The sequence below is a fragment of the Rhinatrema bivittatum genome, chromosome 1 (genome assembly GCF_901001135.1).
Source record: "Rhinatrema bivittatum chromosome 1, aRhiBiv1.1, whole genome shotgun sequence".
NCBI lineage: Eukaryota > Metazoa > Chordata > Amphibia > Gymnophiona > Rhinatrematidae > Rhinatrema > Rhinatrema bivittatum.
The window spans coordinates 194042444-194060311 of NC_042615.1; the positions used below are offsets into that span (position 1 = coordinate 194042444).

General features: G+C 45.0%; 1 protein-coding gene across 2 annotated transcripts in view; it reads right to left on the bottom strand.

The window, feature by feature from the left end:
* Window positions 1-17868, bottom strand: part of NCAPG (non-SMC condensin I complex subunit G) — a 455902-nt gene that overhangs the window by 351865 nt on the left and 86169 nt on the right. For both annotated transcript variants that reach the window (XM_029590425.1, XM_029590416.1), the window contains exons 7-8: window positions 13312-13504; window positions 2628-2777 (exon numbers count right to left, since the gene is read on the bottom strand). In XM_029590425.1, the coding sequence (XP_029446285.1) occupies window positions 2628-2777; window positions 13312-13504 (343 nt within the window). The remainder of the gene's footprint in view (window positions 1-2627; window positions 2778-13311; window positions 13505-17868) is intronic.

The following is a 17868-nucleotide window of genomic DNA, read 5'->3' on the forward strand; positions in this document are numbered from 1 at the left end:
TGAAGTCTGCGAAACAATGCGACAAGGCGATAGCAAAAGCCAGAAGAATGCTGGGCTGCATAGAGAGAGGAATATCGAGTAAGAAAAGGGAAGTGATTATTCCCTTGTACAGGTCCTTGGTGAGGCCTCACCTGGAGTACTGTGTTCAGTTCTGGAGACCGTATCTACAAAAAGACAAAGACAAGATGGAAGCGATACAGAGAAGGGCGACCAGGAAGGTGGAGGATCTTCATCGGATGACGTACGAGGAGAGATTGAAGAATCTCAATATGTACACCCTGGAGGAAAGGAGGAGCAGAGGTGATATGATACAGACTTTCAGATACTTGAAAGGTTTTAATGATCCAAAGACAACAACAAACCTTTTCCGTAGGAAAAAAATCAGCAGAACCAGGGGTCACGATTTGAAGCTCCAGGGAGGAAGATTCAGAACCAACGTCAGGAAGTATTTCTTCACGGAGAGGGTGGTGGATGCCTGGAATGCCCTTCCAGAGGAAGTGGTGAAGACCAGAACTGTGACCAGGAGTTGCAAACACAAGAGCGGACAAGCTAAGCCGCATTTTCATCCTCACGAATGGGCACTCAATACAGAAATAGCTCAAGACATATTCATGCAGTGGGGGACACCTTCAATAGATCTCTTTGCAACAGAGATCAATGCTCAAGTTCCCAAATTCTGCTCGATAAGACCAAGCCAATTCAGGATCACACAAGATGCCTTCCTCAGTCCGTGGACGACAGGCCTCCTATATGCCTTTCCTCCCATACCACTCATACAAGGACAATTCAAAAGTGCATAGCAGACAAAGCTTAACTGATGCTCATCGCCCCCACCTGACCGAGGCAACAACCATGGTACAGTTTCCTTCTCAGACTATCCATCATGGATCCAATTCTGTTACCAAATCGCCAAGATCTTCTCTGCCAAGATCAAGGGACGCTCCTACATCCACTACACTCATCTCTCCACTTGACAGCGTGGAGATTGAAAGGCTCCTTTTAACAGAACTGTGAGTTTCCACGTTGGCACAATTCATCTTGTTAGAATCCAGGAAACTATCAACGAGGAAAAATTATAGCTATAAATGGAAACGTTACTCTACCTGGTGTACTTCCAAAGGTATACCACAATTGGACTGCTCACCTGAATTGTTCATTGAGTATCTTCATATACTATATACAGCTGGACTAGCAACTTCATCCATTAGAGTTCATCTCAGTGCCATAGGGGCATATCATAGACCAGTTAACAATATTCCTATATCCAATCATCCCTTACTATCTCGTTTCATTAAGGGGTTAACCCACCTTCAGCCTCCCATCTCTAAGCCTCCAGTTCCATGGAACCTCAACATAGTTCTGGAACAGCTCATGCTTTTCCCGTTTGAACCCATGGACTCGGCACATATTAAATACCTCACATGGAAGGTTGTATTCCTGGTTGCAGTAACATCAGCATGAAGAGTCAGTGAATTGCAGGCCTTGGTCCATTATTCTCCATACTTGCAATTTCATCACCAGAAGGTAGTTCTCCGAACTCACCCATCCTTCCTACCAAAAGTGGTTTCTCAATTCCATCTCAATCAGACCATGGAATTACCCACCTTTTTCCCTAAACCTCACGCAAATGATAGGGAAAAACTACTGCACACACTAGATTGTAAAAGAGCTTTAGCATACTACAAAAAAAAGACAAACTCGGACTCCCGTGTTTCTCAACTCTGTCTCTTTTGACCCAAAGGCACCTGGACTACCAGTGGCTAAGCGCACCACCTCCAGCTGGATAGCACAGTGCATCAAATTCTGTTACAATAAACAGAAACTACAACTACATTCAGAGCCGAACGCTCACCAAGTCAGAGCAGTAGCAGTCTCATTGGCACACCTGAAGAATGTGCAGCCCATAGACATTTGTAAGGCAGCTACATGGTCATCGCTCCATACCTTCACATCTCACTATTGCCTTGATCAACAAGCAGCCACTGATGCGAAGATAGGGCACATAATCCTGCAATCTCTATCCTCCTATCCACGGTGACTGACACACTGTCAAAGATCACGTATAAACATATATATCATAAACAACGTGATCGGGAGCTTGGGACTCCCATGACAGCATGGCTAATCCAGCCCTGCTATCGACGGGAAAAAGCAAGTTTTCTTGCTGTAAACGGTGTTTCCATAGATAGGATGAATTAGCCATGCTGACCCACCCTCCTCTCCCTGCAGTCACCAAGTCTTCGACTACACTAAGGCTTAATCACAGACTGAGGAGATTCCATTACTTTCCTGCGCTGGAACATACGCACAGCCGCAGAGAGCAAAGCTCTGATCTCTGCTTTGACAAGCTCCACCTCCCGGACCTGATTGACAGATCCCATGACAGCATGGCTAATTCATCCTGCTATCTACGGAAACACTGTTTACGGCAAGCAAACTTGCTTTTCTCCTCCCTTTATAGCTATTCTATTCTCAATATTAAAGTTCAGAATGAAATTAAACACTACTTTATTCTAGAATGAAATGTGATATTCTGCAAAGAAAAATTCACCCAGTTTTGTACATTGAATTGAATAGGCAACCAAATAAAAGGTAAATGTAAATGTTTATGATTAGCAATTACTTACCTAAGTAAATACTCTGCATATACAGGTGGCTCTGGTAAAATATTTTCCAGCACATCTTCACCTTCTTCTCCTTTTGATTTCAGGTACTCACAAAGAGATTTCCAATATAAAACATTCTCAGGACTCAGATTTTCAACTGGAATCAATTTACTTTAAACAAACAGAAAAAAAAGAGCTATCAGTAATAGCCAAATACCACTGCATCACTATGAACATTGTGTGTTGGTCAGCAGTTATCCATACACAATAATGTGGCCCCTGGTTCAAGAAAACGTAAAAAATCAAATCCAAGGATAGCAAATGTTGCTTACCTGTAACAGGTGTTCTCACAGGACAGCAGGATGTTAGTCCTCACATATGGGTAACATCACAGGATGGAGCCCAATCACGGAACACTTTTATCAAAGTTTCCAGAACTTTGACTGGCCCCTACTGGGCATGCCCAGCATGGCACTAAACCTGCAGCCAGCAGGGGTCCCCCTTCAGTCTTATTTAAAAGCTACAGGCAGTACCGAAAAATAAAATAAAACGTTACGAACCCAACACCGCGGGGCAGCGGGTGGGTTTCATGAGAACTGACATCCTGCTGTCCTGTGAGAACACCTGTTACAGGTAAGAAACATTTGCTTTCTCACAGGACAAGCAGGATGGTAATCCTCACATATGGGTGGAGTACCGAGTTGAGGATGTCCGAGCATGCACCAAATGTACCCAGGTATGCAAGGCACTAGGACTGGGATAAAATTTGGCCGAGGGCATCCTGAATCCTAATGGGCAGGTGGAAGGATGTTGGTACATCAACAGGTTGCGAAGGACAGCCTGGAAAATGGAATCTTGTCTTCCGGCTTTGTCCAAACAATAGTGGGCTACAAAGGTGTGGAGAGAACTCCAGGTGGCAGCCCTGCAAATGTCAGGAAGCGGCACCAATCGTAGGTGTGCTACTGAAGTCGCCATGGCCCTCACAGAGTGTGCTTTATCACGGTCTTGAAATGAAATGCCCGCTTGCTGATAGCAAAAGGATATGCAGTCCGCCAACCAGGAGGAGAGAGTCTGCTTACTCACAGGCTGCCCTAATTTGTTAGGATGGAAAGAGACAAACAGTTGAGTGCTGCCTCTGTGGGCAGCTGTACGGTCTAGGTAGAATGCTAGAGCCCGTTTACAGACAAGGGTATGCAGAGCCTGTTCTCCTGGATTGGAATGGGGCCTGGGAAAAAAGGTAGGTAGTATAATGGATTGATTGGGATGAAAATCCAAAACTACCTTAGGCAGAAATTTAGGGTGAGTGCGGAGTATTGCACAGTCCTGCAGAAGTTTAGTGTAAGGCGGGTAGGTAACCAGAGCCTGTAATTCACTAACTGTGAGCCGAAGTGATTGCCAGAAGGAAAATCACTTTCCATGTGAGATATCGAAGGTCACAGGATTGAAGAGGCTCGAATGGTGGTTTCATGAGCAGACCCAAAACCAGATTGAGGTCCCAAGAACGGGCTGGAGGACACAGTGGAGGCGTGAGGTGAAGCAAGCCCTTCAGAAAACGTGTTACAAGGTGTTGTACTGATATGGGAACATCCCCCGACACCTTTATGGAAGGTGGTAACCGGACTGACACGCATTCTGATGGAAGACGTTTTTAGACCTGACTCTGATAGGTGCCAGAGATAGTCCAAAAACTTTGTGATTGGACAGGTAAAGGGGTCAAGGGACTGAGAAGAGCACCATGACGTAAACCTGTTCCATTTGTAAGATTTTCTCGTGGAAGGCTTCCGTGAAGCAATCAGGACACGAGAAACTGGTTCAGAAAGGTTAAGTGGCTGAAGGATTAACCTTTCAACATCCATGCCGTCAGGGACAAGGCTTGAAGATTGGGGTGGCGGAGGCACCCGTCGTTTTGAGTGATCAGAAGCGGGTCCTTTCCTAAAGGAATGTGCCTGAGAATGGAGAGATCCTGAAGTATTGGAAACCACACTTGGCGTGGCCAGTGAGATGCCATCAGGATCATGGTTCCCTTGTCCCGATGTAATTTCACGACAGTCTTCGAGAGAAGAGGAAGTGGAGGGAATGCATAAAGTAGACCGGTTGCCCACGAGAGGGAGAATGCGCCTCTGAGCTGAGAGTGTTTGCTGCGCATGAGAGAGCAGAATTTCTCTATTTTGCGGTTTTGAGGAGACACAAAGAGGTCTATGTGAGGATATCCCCATTGTTGGAAGATGGAGATAGCTACTGAGGGGTTGAGAGACCACTCGTGCGGTTGAAAGATGCGACTCAGCTAGTCTGCCAACATATTGCCCACTCCCGGCAATCAGGTGGCCCTGAGGCACAACGAATGGGAGAGAGCTTCCGCCCATATCTGTGCAGCTTCCTGACACAAAAGGAAGGAGCCCGTGCCTCCCAGTTTGTTGATGTACCACATGGCCACCTGATTGTCCAGCTGGATCAGGATGACTTGATTGGAGAGGCGATCCTGAAATGCCCTAAGAGCATATCTGATTGCTCGAAGCTCCAGGAAATTTATTTGGTGTTTGGCTTCTCCTCTGGAGACCAAGATCCTTGTGTCTGCAGATTGGCCACATGGGCTCCCCAGCCGAGGTTGGAAGCATCGGTGGTGAGAGTTAATTGAAGGACTGGAGCTTGAAAGGGCAAGCCTTGGGAGGAGATTTTTGTGATTTCTCCATCAGGCAAGAGACTGACGGAGTGAGTCGGTTATGTGGACAATGGTCGACAGGGGCTGAATGGAATGAGTCCATTGTGACCGTAGAGTCCACTGCATGACTCTCATGGCTAAACGGGCCATTGGTGTGACTTGAACTGAGGACGCCATGTGTCCCAGAAGGATGAGAAAGTGGCATGCAGTCGCGGAGTGCTGAGACTGCAGCTGGTGTGCAAGAGACACCAGAGTGAGAGGTCGCTGTCGAGGTAGAAAAGCCTTTGCCTGCAAGGTGTCCAAGTCTGCCCCAATGAACGACAAGGTTTGAGATGGGACTAAAGAGGATTTGTCATAATTGACAAGAAATCCTAATGAAATTAGAGTGTGTAAGGTTAGATTGAGGGACGACAGAGCAGCTTGCTGAGTGGGAGTCCTAATTAACCAATCGTCTAGATAGGGGTAGATGTGAACACCCTGAGTCCTTAGGAAGGCTGCAACCACTACGAGGCATTTCGTGAAGACTCGTGACGCAGACGCTAGGCCGAATGGAAGCACTCTGTACTGATAGTGCTTGGGGCCTACTAGAAACCTCGGGGATTTGCGATGAGATGGAGTTATCGCAATATGAGTGTGTGTGTCCTGGAGGTCGGGAGAGCAGAGCCAGTCTTCTCTTTGTAGAAGAGAAAGAAGCGAGCCTAAGGTTACCATCTTGAACTTCTCCTGCTGGAGGTACTTGTTGAGGGCCCGTAGGTCCAGAATAGGACGAACGCCTCCCGATTTTTGGGGGATTAGAAAGTACCGGGAATAGAATCCTAGGCCATGCTGAGAGTAGGGTACGGGTTCTATTGCCTTGGACTGGAGAAGGAGGGAAGTCCTCCTGATCCAGAAGGATGGCGTGATCGGATGTTCTCCACATCAGTAGAGGTGGGGAGTCCGGTGGCACGGAGAGAAAGTTAAGATGGTAACCTTGAGCAATTATCGCCAGTACCCATTGGTCTGAGGTGATTGAGTGCCAAATGTTGTTGAAGTGGCAAAATCGACCTCCCACTGGTATGTGAGGCAATGGAAGCTGACTGCTGCTCTCTAGGTAGAAGTCAAAAACCTCAAGCAGGGCCTGGTTGAGGAGCTGCTTGCGGTTTGTGTTTCCATGTCTGACGAGACTGGGCTTTTTGAAAAGGTCTCATGGAACGGGATCTGGCTGGTGGCGGGTAGGACTTCTTCGGGCGGAAGAATGACTTTTTATAGAAACATAGAAATGACGGCAGAAGAAGACCAAACGGCCCATCCAGTCTGCCCAGCAAGCTTCACACATTTTTTCTCTCATGCCTATCTGTTTCTCTTAGCTCTTGGTTCTATTTCCCTTCCACCCCCACCATTAATGTAGAGAGCAGTGATGGAGCTGCATCCAAGTGAAATATCTAGCTTGATTAGTTAGGGCTAGTAGGGGTAGTAACCGCCGCAATAAGCAAGCTACACCCATGCTTATTTGTTTTACCCATACTATGTTATACAGCCCTTATTGGTTGTTTTTCTTCTCCCCTGCCGTTGAAGCAGGGAGCTATGCTGGATATGCGTGAAGTATCAGTTTTTTTTCTCCCCTGCCGTTGAAGCAGAGAGCTATGCTGGATATGCGTGAAGTATCAGTTTTTCTTCTCCCCTGCCGTTGAAGCAGAGAGCTATGCTGGAAATGCGTGATGTATCAGCCTTTCTCCCATGCCGTTGAAGCAGAAAGCCATGCTGGATATGCATCGAAAGTGAAGTATCAGGCACATTTGGTTTGGGGTAGTAACCGCCGTAACAAGCCAGCTACTCCCCGCTTTGTGAGTGCGAATCCTTTTTTCTTCTCCCCTGCCGTTGAAGCTATGCTGGATATGCGTGAAGCATCAGTTTTTCTTTTCCCCTGCCGTTGAAGCAGAGAGCTCTGCTGGATGTGTGAAGTATCAGTATTTCTTCTTCCCTGCCATTGAAGCAGAGAACTATGCTGTATATGTATTGAAAGTGAAGTATCAGGCTTATTTGGTTTGGGGTAGTAACCGCCGTAACAAGCCAGCTACTCCCCTCTTTGTGAGTGCAAATCCTTTTTTCCACATTTCCTCTTGCTGTTGAAGCTTAGAGCGATGTTGGAGTCACAGTAAGCATGTGTTTGTTTATTGAATAAGGGTATTGTCTCCAGGCAGTAGCCATCATTCTGGCGAGTCACCCACTCTTCATTGGCGGCCTCTTGACTTTATGGATCCACAGTGTTTATCCCACGCCCCTTTGAAGTCCTTCACAGGGGCGTGGGAAGGGCTGTTTCGAAGAGTAATCAGAAGGCATCAGAGAGAGCTGTCTTAGGGTCTCATGATGGTCCTTAAGTTCCGCCACCGTTCGTTGAATCTGTTCTCCAAACAGATCATCTCCGACACAGGGTAGGTAAGATAACATATCTTGTACCTCAGGGCGAAGGTTGGAAGACTTGAGCCAGTCCCATCTCCTTGCCGAAATAGCTGCTGCAGACACTAGTAGCAGTATCAAAGATATCGTATAATGATCTGATCTCATGCTTGCCTGCCTCAAACCCCTTGTTTACTAGGGTTTGGAATTGCTCTTGAAATTGCTGAGACAGGGAGTCTTAAATCTTGCAGCTGCTTGAAAATAACTATTATATTGGGTCATAAAGAGCTGATAAGCGGCAATTCGGGAGATGAGCATAGATCCTTGGAAGACACGGCGACCAATGGCATCTAGAAACTTCTGTTCCTTGCCAGGAGGAAAAGAAGAGTGAGGCTTTGATCTTTTTGCTCTTTTCTGTGCAGATTCTACCACTACAGATTGGTGATCCAATTGAGGTTTTTGAAAACCTGGAGCTCACTGCACCAAATAGGTAGTGTCAGCTTTTCTGTGGACCGGAGCAATGGAGCCAGGATGTTCCCAGTTCTTCTTGAGGAGATCTAGAAGAACCGGGTGGATAGGGATGGCGGTTATTTCCTTGGGAGCACCCAGGAATTGAAGCAACTCCATCACCTATCATCCTGTTCAGTCTGTAATTGGAAGGGAACCAATTCAGACATTTCCTTTACAAAATTTATAAAGGAAAGGTCCTCTGGAAGAGAATGCTTTCTACTTTCAGTGGGTGAAGGTGGTGAAGGCAAATCATCGGTGTCTGGGGAGGAACCATCAGTCCAGGTATCATAGGGATCAGCACCTGCCCCCTCTAGCGCATCTTTACCCTCTATTTTTACCACCTACCCTGATGTTAGTGTGGTGCTGTGCTCTTGACAGTCGTGACTATCCAACGGACAGCGTCATGGACTACATGTATATATTGGCTTTGGCGATCTTTTTTCTATGGGTGAGAGCGAGATTAAGAAATGCTCTGCGAGCAAATTCTAGACTGCCTATTGGAGACAACAGCAGAACCCGGCACAAAGACTGGAGGAGATATGTATGTGTGTTTTTGAATACCCAAAAGGTAGCATTTTTCTGTCTGGGCGTCTGAGGTTCTGCGGGTCTATGGAGACATGGACGCCTGTACGGACGACGGGAGAAGGATGCTGCATCCGACTTTCCTCCTGTGTCTCGAATTAGGTGTCCCTGAGGCTCCGCTTCTATTTGTTAAATGAATAATCAAGATGTATTAGGTTATGCTGATTTTCTTGTGTTTTTCACGCAGGCACAGCGGGACAGAGTCGTCCGTGCACAGGCAGGGACATCGGTAGACCAGGATGCACCATCGGCAGACCTGGACGTATCATTCGCCCACGGACAACTATCTTTGGCATGTCTGAGCGAGATGTAGTCCGAACCTACCGACTGAGCTCATGGGCAATCATGTTCCTCTATGAAGATCTGCGCTGCGACCTTGATCCCCTGGCCAATCGCCACCATGCTGTGCCAGGGTTGACGAAACTTCTTGGTGCCTTAAATTCTTTTGGTACCGGAAGTTTTCAAACCCCCGTGTCATTGCGGGTATGACACAGGCCTCCTTCTCAAGGCATCTGGCACAGGTCTTGAAGGCCATGATGAAGTGGATGAGGAAGTACATCAACTATCCTACTGATCTAGTGGAGCTGCAACAGATCCGCAGTGGGTTCATGGGTATTGCAGGGATGCCGAACGTGTTGGGTGCTATAGACTGCACCCATATTGCGTTTACCCCCAGGTCGGAGGAAGAGAGTTCTTTCCGGAATCGCAAGCACTTCCATTCAATGAATGTTCAAGTCGTTTGCGATGAACACCTTCAGATTCTAAATGTTGTAGCGAAGTATCCTGGGAGCTGCCATGACACCTACATTCTGGCACATTCATCTATGGGGACACATTTCCCTGAGGAAATGTGAAGGCTGGCTACTTGGTGACATCGGCTATGGCCTGGGATTCTATAAGCTGGGATATTCGGTAGACAATGTGTGCATTTATATATGTGATGTGTTTAAGATGTTAAGCGCTGTAAAGTTGTTTTTGATGCATTCCTGATTATTCGCCCTATAGGTGATGGCGGCTATGACTGTAAGCCCTGGTTGCTAACTCCATTCCAGTCTCCATGCACTGCGGCAGAAAAATGCTACAATGAGGCTCATGGCAGCACCAGAAACATTATCGAACGTACTTTTGGAGTTCTGAAAGGACAATTCAGATGTCTGGATCACTCTGGGGGAGCCCTGCAGTACAGTACAGAAAAGGTGGCGAACATCATTGTTGCCTGCTGCATGCTACACAACATTTGTCAGCGATTCAGTGTGCATGCAGAGGCAGCAGAAAACTTGCCGCCAGATCCGCCTGTGGAACCGGCAGCCGAGGCGAACAACACCACAAGGGGGATTGATGTCCGAAGGATCATCGAATCTTATTTCTCGTGTAAGTTCTTAACTGTTATACATTCATTTCTCCATACTGATGTGGCACATTTATTGTAGTACATAGCTCTGCAAAAATCTATATATTATCGTTTTATGACATTACAGAATGTTTAATCTTGTGTTGTGTTTCTTTCAGGAGCTGTGATACATCCAAACCATTTTCCAGCAAGCAGAGAAGTGATTTAAAATAAATAGTGCAAAAAATAAAATTTAGTTGGAATTTTCCCTTGTCTTCTCGGTTTTCCATTGCATCATTTATAGTTCTTGAAGTATTAAATCATAAATTGTGTTCCCATTTAAGCCTCAATAAATTGCTTCCTTGCCTTTTATTATTGCTTCTTACGTTATGTTATTTCGGCGTACATGATGCTCTGTGAACCAGTGGAGACATGGACGTTGGGAGGAGGACGCTGAGCCAGGCCTTCTTCCGGTGTCTACAATTAGGCGTCCCTACGGGTCCATCACCTGTACAGACGCCGGGAGCAGGTGGCAGGACGCTTGTGCGTGGAACGGCACGCCCGGACGGCCATTTTATTAATGCTTTACAGCAAGGGCAAGATTACAACATGCCGCGTGGGAGGCTTCCCAACTTTACCGGCTCCTGGCCACCCTGATGGTCGGTGAAGGCCACCTATACTTCCGCACTGGGCGCCCACGGGACCAGGGCCGGGCCAACGAGGCCTGGCGGGCGCAATATAACACTTAGTCTTCATACCCGAGGGAGGTAAGTTTGTAGGTCTATGTTGTGGTTGGCAATGGTCTGGTCTATGTTGCTTGTAAGAATGACACAGCTTGTACTTCTAGTTAGCAGGAAAAAATCCAAGTTAAATTACATTTAGTATTTTGCGGTTTTGTATTGCTGTGGGTGAGAAAAGAAAAACTGACACTTGACTTGTTTGGTTTGAATTGTTTTTGTGCGTCAAAAGGAAAGTAAAAGTTTAATATCAACAGTATGTTTCCTATTTCTGTTTTATTCTCGCCAGGTTGAGGCACTGAAAAAAAGGACGAGGCGCATCAGGCGGGAGGAGCCCAACTACTGCGGGCCCACCGAAGAGCGGAGGAAGGTATGTGCTGTTAGCAATTGAAATGTCATGGTTACCATGCAAGCGGCGAGGACTTCTTTAATAATGGCTATAAGAAATGTTACATTTGTACTATTCTGGATCTTTGCATACGCAACTGTGACACTTTTGCTATTTCTGTTTTCAGAGAGCACCACTGAGGGGTCCTCCAGCTCGGAATCAGGTCCTCCAGCAGAACAGCAAGGTGAGCCTTTTATAGCATCGGCCTTGTAAAAGTATATGGGTGTTTTATGCAGTGTGGCATGCCGCTCACATTTGCATTTTTAAATGTCATGCTTACGGTAATGCTAGAGGTTAGGGTCCTGTTTAAAATGGCTATAAGCAAGCTCTCCTTCCTACCATTCTGGATGTTTGCATGCACGGCAGCAGTAACGCTTTCGCTTTTTCTCTTTTCAGGCACATCGGCTGAGGAGGAGGAGGATGTGCAGCAACCACACCTAATTGAGCCCCTCCACCCCCCTGTATTTTTGCCAAACCCCCCCTTTTCTCCTGCCCCACCTGCCATGGGAGACTAGGAGGACATAGTCACTGACGTTGTCAACCCTGTCTCTCCTGGGCTTCCAGGGGTGGGTCAACGGCTGGAGGCCAGCGCAGCAGCCAGGGAAGGGCCCTCAGCCCTTGAGGGGCGCCTGGATGCTGTGCTGGCTCCTGGCACGGTTGATCCGCAGCCTGGAAGTCCAGGAGGGAATGGCAGTGCAGGCGGTGACCCTCCTGCATGACCTGCACCATGGCCAGCGGGAGATCATTGAGCTGCTGCGCGCAATGGCAGGAGCTCAATCCCTGCTCGTCATGGCGTGGGCTCCTGCAGGACGGGCACTGTCTGATCAACATCAATGACGATGATCCTCCTCTTCCCCCATGGTACATTCCCTCCCCTTTCCTTCCCCACCCCATTATACAACTATTTTGTTTTTGTTAAATTAAAATACATAGTTCAAATATATTTTTTTGGATTTAAAATTTGTACGAGTTTCATTTCACTATTTATTTAGAATACTTATTGAATGAAACTATTGTGTGTTGTGAGGAGTGGCATGCCACATAAAAAAAGAAACAGCAAATAATGTACAAAAAAAGTGTTTATTTAAAAATTATTGGCTAACGGAATGAAAAGCTGAGACGACATCTCTAACGGCACTGATCAATTCTGTCATCATTGCCTTCAGCAAAATCTCGTGAGAAGCCAGCGAACCATTGATGTCGGCTCGGATCAACCTCATTTCCTGGAGCATCAAGTTATTGTGTTGATCCTGTCGAGAAGTGATTCCATTCATAAACTGCTCACTTAGGCAGTCTATTCCGAATAATGCCTGTTCCAGGTCCTGTGATATTTCCTGTGCCGGTGGAGCAGCAGCCTGTAGCGGAGATGGTTCTGACGCTAGAAATGGTTCCATGGCGACAGATGCCTCAGGTTGTGTTATAGATGGTTCCAGGGCTGCAGATGCCTCAGGTTGTTGGCTCTCAGGAGACACATCGAATAGATTAAGTGTTGGCTGGGGGAGTCCGCATTCGACATGGGGAATACAAAATCGCCAGGCATGGGAATGGATTTGTCGCTAGTAACGTCACCATCGTTCACGCAATCTCTGGAGAAAGAGGTTGCAGTTAGAGTTGTCAGTTTACCCCTCAGCAAACAAAAGTCAACAACCAATGCAAACAAGATATATGTTTATGCCTACCTCGACTTGCCTCTGTGTCCGCACCGAACTGTATGTGCATGCCGACGACGACCTCTGGCCTCACAGTACTGAGAACCAGCTCCTCCATAGGTGTCAACACAATATTACAACGTGGACCTCCGCTGGTCCTCTTTGCTGCCGCATCAATTTTGGCAGCCTTTTCTTTAGAATACAGCTGAATATGTAATCTGCTAAAATCATGAATTCAGGATTAATCAGACTAGAACATTTCTAAATAAAATGAGTATAGCTGCATGCTATGAAGTTTTGAAATGTTGAAAATACAGGGTACAGAGGGTTTGGTTTTTTTAAACCCAGGATTTCTGACACTATAGTATCCTTTTAAATGTAATTAAAGCTTTGAATATCAAACAAAGCTAGAATGACATAAGAGTTATAAGAATTTGTGTTCATTGCTTTTAAAAATCTATGAAAAAAATGTACCTGTCATCGAGAAATTTGCAATTTTGTACCAGCTCATTAAGAGGTGACAAGGCAAACATAGCATTAAGTGCTGAGATGGCCACTTCAGAGCAGTTTTCCACATCCAGTCGATGAAGCAATTCTAGAACATCCCCTTCACAGTAACGTAACCAAGTTTGAAGAATCTTCTTTTGTATAACTTCCTTCACACCATCTGCTCAAAAAACAATACATTTACATTTCACACACAAAAATATAATTATTTACCTGTAAAATTGCTCAAAGACAAAATGATAAATAAGTCACACATATGGGTTGCATGGTATAACCAAACTTAAAAAATATTCCACAAGTCTTACCAGTCCAAAGTAAGTGTGTGCGTGTAAGTGCCAGGGGGTGGGGACAGGGAAACAATGGTAGAATCACTTGCCTGATTCTTACCCCTGGCAACTTCTTTCCCCACATTTACTTCACCATTCTTCCCATCATTTTTCCCTACCTGACTCTACAATCAGCACTTCCAAAGCAATGGGAGGCCATCACCATCCCCACTATTCCAAAGTGAGATACTGCAAGGAGCAGGTGAAGCTAGTCAAAGAACCACAAGGAGGGGAGAGAACTAAAGATAGAGATAGAAAGAAGAGGAAGGGCTCCAGTCACTGGAAAGGAGATGCAAGGTTGCCATCTGATGGCCATGGGATGTGTTGCACTTCCTCCTCTACAACTTTTATAGGCAAGGCGGCTGCACTTTCCTCGAGAATAAAAAAAAAATATATATATACCTAGCTTAAAAGCCCTGAAAACCTATTTTTTGCTTATGAGCAGGTAAGTTTTTGAGCCTGCCTGAAAAGAATTGCTTACCTGTGATGGATGTTCTCCATGAACTGCAGGATACATAGTCCCTCGTGCAAGGGAGACATCAGCTGACAGTTTCTACTCAAGTGCAAACTTTTAGAAAATGTTCTAATGAGCATGTGCGGGAGGTCCCATGTCAGCAAGTGTAAGCGGGCCACCCTTTAGTTTGGTATAAACCTATAGAAATTCTGAACCAACTCCTAAGAAAGTTGAATAGGATTATGAGGACTACATATCCTGCTGCCCTCAGAATACTCATTCAGGTTAGCAATTGTGCTGTCAACGAAGACACTAGTCCTCTCAAATAGGAATCTCTAGCTACAAAGAAAATGCCAACACACAAACAATATTTTTGTTAACAGACCATTTTGCAATTTTTTTTAAAGCATTCTGGAAATCAAAAGAAAGAGCCCCACAGCGTATGGAGAGGAATTCTAAATCCCAAATAAATAATGTATTTATTTATTTAACTTTTTTTTTTTTTTTCTGTTTATGCAAGTTTACATATTTAAACAAGATATATATTCTTGATTGGAAATAAACAGAAACAAGTAAGTAATAAATTCACAAAAAAGAAAAATCATACAGCAATTACAAATTATTGTTTCTTTAACTTAAGTCCTCAAATTGAGGGGGCTAGATATACACAACCTAAAGAAATATTTGTAAAATACTTGAAGAAATTAAAGCCAATCAATATAGCATTCTAAACCGATTTCTTTTCAAGGAGAACCGGGTACATTGTCACAGGGTTCTATGGAGCCCACGGGAGTTTTCCCTGCCAAAAACTGAGACAGCTGAGGGGGCTCATAAAATACATATGAATTACTATTATGCTTAACTAAGCATTTGCACGGAAACTTAAGGAAAAAAACTCCCCCAATCTGAATCACCTGTGGCCTCATTAGGAGAAAGGCCTTTCTCCTCTTTTGGGTTTCTCGGGCAATGTCCGGGAAAACGCTTACATTACATCCTAGAAATTGATCATTTCCATGTCTAAGACAACATTTCAATAACCAATCTCTGTCTGGTTCCAATGCCAAATTCACTATTAAAGTAGCCGGTGTTGCAAGTTCAGTGTCTGAAGTCTCTAAAAAGGTGGAAATATTCAAGGGCTGGTCAGCAATAGGCACTAAAGGCATTAATCCTCCATTCTGTTCTGTTGATCTCTTTGCTTTTGGAAGGTAAAAGATCTTTGAAATTGGTGGCATTTCATTTTCCCCAACCTGTAACACTTCCTGGAGATACCTTTTAAAGATATCTCTCGGGGATATTAAGGATATCTGTGGAAAATTTATAAATCTTAGATTTTTACTTCTAATTGTATTTTCCATCTGCTCCAATTTCATTGATATATTCTTCCTTTCTTTTATCATCGCAGTTTGGGTTAACTCAATATTTTTAATTTTATCTCGATTAGTCATAATCTGCTGATCCATATCCACTTGTGCATTGCTCACCACTTTAACTTTTTCCTCCATTTCTTTTCCTGTGTCGCTTAAGATTTTAATTTGCGACAAAATAGAGACTTTCAGGTCCACTAAAGTCTCCCAGATAGTTTCTAATGTAAATGCAGCTGGTCTTACCACAGCAGTTGTAAATCTTTCAGGGACACCTCCTTCCGCTCCAACAGTCTCCCTCAGCAATGTCCCACTCACTTCCCCGATCTGCCCCGATGTCGATATTGGGCTCATGGTCGCAGATTCTCCTTTATCAGACCCTATAGAGCTCTGGCGATGGACTCTCTGGTCCGACGACGTTGCTCCCGACTCCGGAGAACTCCAAACTGCGGCCGGATTCTCAGGTGGGGTTCTCTGTGCAGGGCTCAATGGTGATATCGAGCCAGGGAGAGAGGGTAGCTCGTCTTCCCCTCCCCCTCTCTCCAGCGGCTGAGCCTCTGCTATTCGGTTTATCCTCACGACTTGCGCATCCATCGGACCAGGGACTGAGACGTTCGAGGGGGCTATAGGGTATGGCTCACCTCTCGGTTTACGTTTTCGGCCCATTTTCAGGAAATTTGCAGCAAGAAACAACTTTTATTCTGTTCGAGGAGCGCAAGACGCCGTGCACTGCTACCGATCGGCCATCTTGGATCCGCCCCCCCCTCTGCTATTTAACATTTTTTATATACCGAGGTTCTGGTAACAATGTTACCAATCACTCCGGTTTACATATAACTTAAGGGATGACATAACACAAGTGTCTTACATGTAACAAGGAAAAACAGAACTGGGAGAATAATTAAATAAATTAACTTAAATTGCTTAAAGCATTAGGAGAAACAACATTTAACTTAATGAAATCTAGCATACTAGCGATTCGGAACGGTAGAGTGACAAGTAATGCAAGTGACAAATAATGCAAGATAGATTTACCAAACCTACTATCACATCGAGAATCCTATATCCAAATCATCATGTATGAAAGTTTGAATGGAAATCCATGTCGCTGTTTTGCAGATCTCTTCCATGGAGAATGATATCATGTTGGCTATAGATGCTGCTATGGTTCTAACGCTGACCCTGGTCATGCCCACCCATGATCACACCTGCCTGGACATAAGAGAACATTTTCTACCCAATTAGTGTACATTTGACTATGGCAATTCCAGGTCTATTAGTATCAAAAGAAAAAGCGGAGCTGACTGAGGGCTTCAGTCAGTTCCAGACGGCTAAAGCTTTTTTGCAATCTAAACTGTGGAAGGCTTGTTCACCTTTGTTGGCATGTAGCTTAGGGAAGAAAATATGGGAAGTACCATTTAAAGGTGGAAATATGATACTGTCTTAGGTGGAAATTTAGGATACATGCACAGAACCATCCAATTACGGAGCTCACTGACTGCATGCCAAAGTAACCGCCACCAAAAATAAGGCTTTCCAGTTCAGGTACTTTTGTTCACAGGAACCTAAAAGATCAACATTTTTTTTTCATAAGGAGGGTCAGTACCACGCTAAAGTTCTATAACACAGCAGGAGGCTTCAACAGAAACAAGTACTGCATAAATCTAACTAAATGCTGTACAGAAATGTGTTTACCTTTTACATTTTTTTTTAGATTTTATAATCCACTTTTTGCACTTTTTTTCAGCATTTCAAAGTGGATTACATTCAGGTACTGTAGGTATTTCCCTATCCCCAGAGGGCTTACAGTAAGTACCAATTGCACCAAGATGAATGTAAACCTTAACAGAGTTAGCTTTTAGACTAGACTGACAAGATATACATGATATTCAAGCAGCTTTTGAGCGAGACATGAAAAAGCTTCTAGGGCCTTTCAATCACACCACAAGGCAAGCCTCCTGCATTTAAAATAAGACCTTCTGGTGGAAGCCTTTCTAGAAGCCAGAAGAATACAAGAGAGATTCTGACAGGTTTAGGGAATCCAATGCTATCCTCTCAATATCCAGGCTATAAGAGTTAGGGACCCGATTGTGGGTTGCAGCAATGTTCCTTGATTCTATGTAATGAAGGTTGGAGAATTCCACAACCTGACAGGTTCTCTGATGGCAAAACCCAAAGGAGCAGGAAACATGTGTCACAGCCAACAAGGGGCTATGAGTACAATGGTCCCTCAGTGTCCGATTTTTCACAAGGTCTCTGCTATAAGAAGAAATCAGAGGATATGCATATGGAAAGCTTTTTCCTCCAATTTAGGAAGAAGGCATCAAAGGATAGTTTATCCCATGACCTTCCCCTGGAACAGAGTCAAGGAACCTGTCTGTAC